The sequence below is a fragment of the Mastomys coucha genome, chromosome X (assembly GCF_008632895.1).
Source record: "Mastomys coucha isolate ucsf_1 chromosome X, UCSF_Mcou_1, whole genome shotgun sequence".
Lineage (NCBI taxonomy): Eukaryota > Metazoa > Chordata > Mammalia > Rodentia > Muridae > Mastomys > Mastomys coucha.
Window position 1 is genome coordinate 75981589 of NC_045030.1, and position 1746 is coordinate 75983334.

General features: G+C 44.7%; 1 protein-coding gene across 1 annotated transcript in view; it reads left to right on the plus strand.

Moving 5' to 3' along the window:
• Positions 1-984, plus strand: part of Tktl1 (transketolase like 1) — a 28001-nt gene extending 27017 nt beyond the window's left edge. The window contains 1 exon segment of the mRNA XM_031348767.1: positions 884-984. Within this exon segment, the coding sequence (XP_031204627.1) occupies positions 884-984 (101 nt within the window).
• The last annotated feature ends 762 nt before the right edge of the window (positions 985-1746 follow it).

The following is a 1746-nucleotide window of genomic DNA, read 5'->3' on the forward strand; positions in this document are numbered from 1 at the left end:
TAAAATAAATAAAATAAAATCTTAAAAAAAAAAAGAAAGAAAGAAAAAAGCAGGTCAGTGGTAGCTCATGACTTTAAATCCCAGCACTCAGGAGGCAAATGCTCCTGGGTCTCTGGAAATTCAATGCCAGTCTTGTCTACAAAGGGAATTCCAGGACAGCCAGATTACACATAGAAACCCTGTCTTAGGGGGGAAAGAAGAAATGTTTGAAATTATTTCATAATAATCACAGTATTTGCTGGGTACTGTGGCACTTATAATCTTAGCATTTAGGAGGATTAGAAGTTCAAGGTCATTTCAGCAATGTAATGACTTGGAGGCCAGCCTATACTATTCAACAACACCGTCTCAAAACATTTTTACCTTATTTCCCCATCTTGGGGTAATTACTTTCTCATACAATTTACTCCTTTAAAGCATACAGTTTACAGGGCTTTATGTACTCAGAGTTAATTTTAGAATGCTGATATCTCTCAAATTCCATACCCCATTTCCCCTCCCACTTCATAGCAATCACTGATTTGCTTTTGTCTGGATTATACTTTTTAAGATGATACTTTGTAAAAATTGAATCAATATATGAGCTTTTTGTGTCTGGCTTTCAAAAAACATAATGCTCTTTGTATATATGTACATGCACATGGAAGCCAGAGGACAAACTTTGGTAGTGTCCCTCTGATGCCCACCATCTACTTTTTTGGTCTGGAGCTCACCAATTAAGCTAGGTTGGCTAGCCAGTAAACTCCAGGGATCCGTCTGTCTCTGTCTTCCTGGTGCTGGGATTATCAAAGGGGAATCAGCTAGTCTGACTTGTTTTACATGTTTTCAAGATTTTACAAAACTAAAACATCTCTATTTGAGTCTGCCCCTGCACATCCTGCAGGGTTCCTGCTTTCCCTCAAGTCCAGCAATATCCCAGTTGTCCCACCTCCTCAGTTGATCCTCACACTTGCCACTCTTCTGAAATTGACCATATTGAGGTAGCAGTGACTGTTTTGCTTTTCCTCTCATTTGCTAGGCCCCCTCCTCTGCAGCCCTGTCTGCTCACCTGCCCCTCCTTCTCCAGGTCCTTGCTCAGATGCTTGCACTCTCTTTTAAATGTTATCCCCTTCCTGGTCTCCCCTCCATGAACCCCCCCTTCTCCATCCTCTCCCCTTTGCCTCTATAAGAGGGTGATCCTCCACCCACCCACTTCCCCTCCTCCTTCTAGTCCCCCCCCCTTTCTCTGGGACATCAAGCTTCCACAGGACCAAGCACATCCCCTCCCACTGATGCCATACGAGGCATATGTAGCAGGAGCCATGGACTAGCCCATGTATACTATTTGGTTAGTGGTTTAGTCCCTGGGAGCTCTGAGGGGTCTGGTTAATTGATATTGTTGTTTTTCCTATAGGGGTTTGCAATCTCCTTCCGCTCCTTCAGCCCTTCCCCTAACTCTTCCATTGGGTTTCCAAGGCTCAGTCTGATGGTTGTCTGTGACTATCTGCATCTGTCTTAGGTTCTGGCAGAGCCTCTCAGATGACAGCCATAGCCGGGCGCTGGTGGTGCAGGCTTTTAATTCCAGCACTTGGGAGGCAGAGGCAGGCGGATTTCTGAGTTCGAGGCCATCCTGGTCTACAGAGTGAGTTCCAGGACAGACAGGGCTATACAGAGAAACCCTGACTTTAAAAAAAAATGGATTGCACGGTGGGGCAGTCTCTGAATGACCTTTCCTTCAGCCTCTACTCCATTTTTGTCCCTGCATTT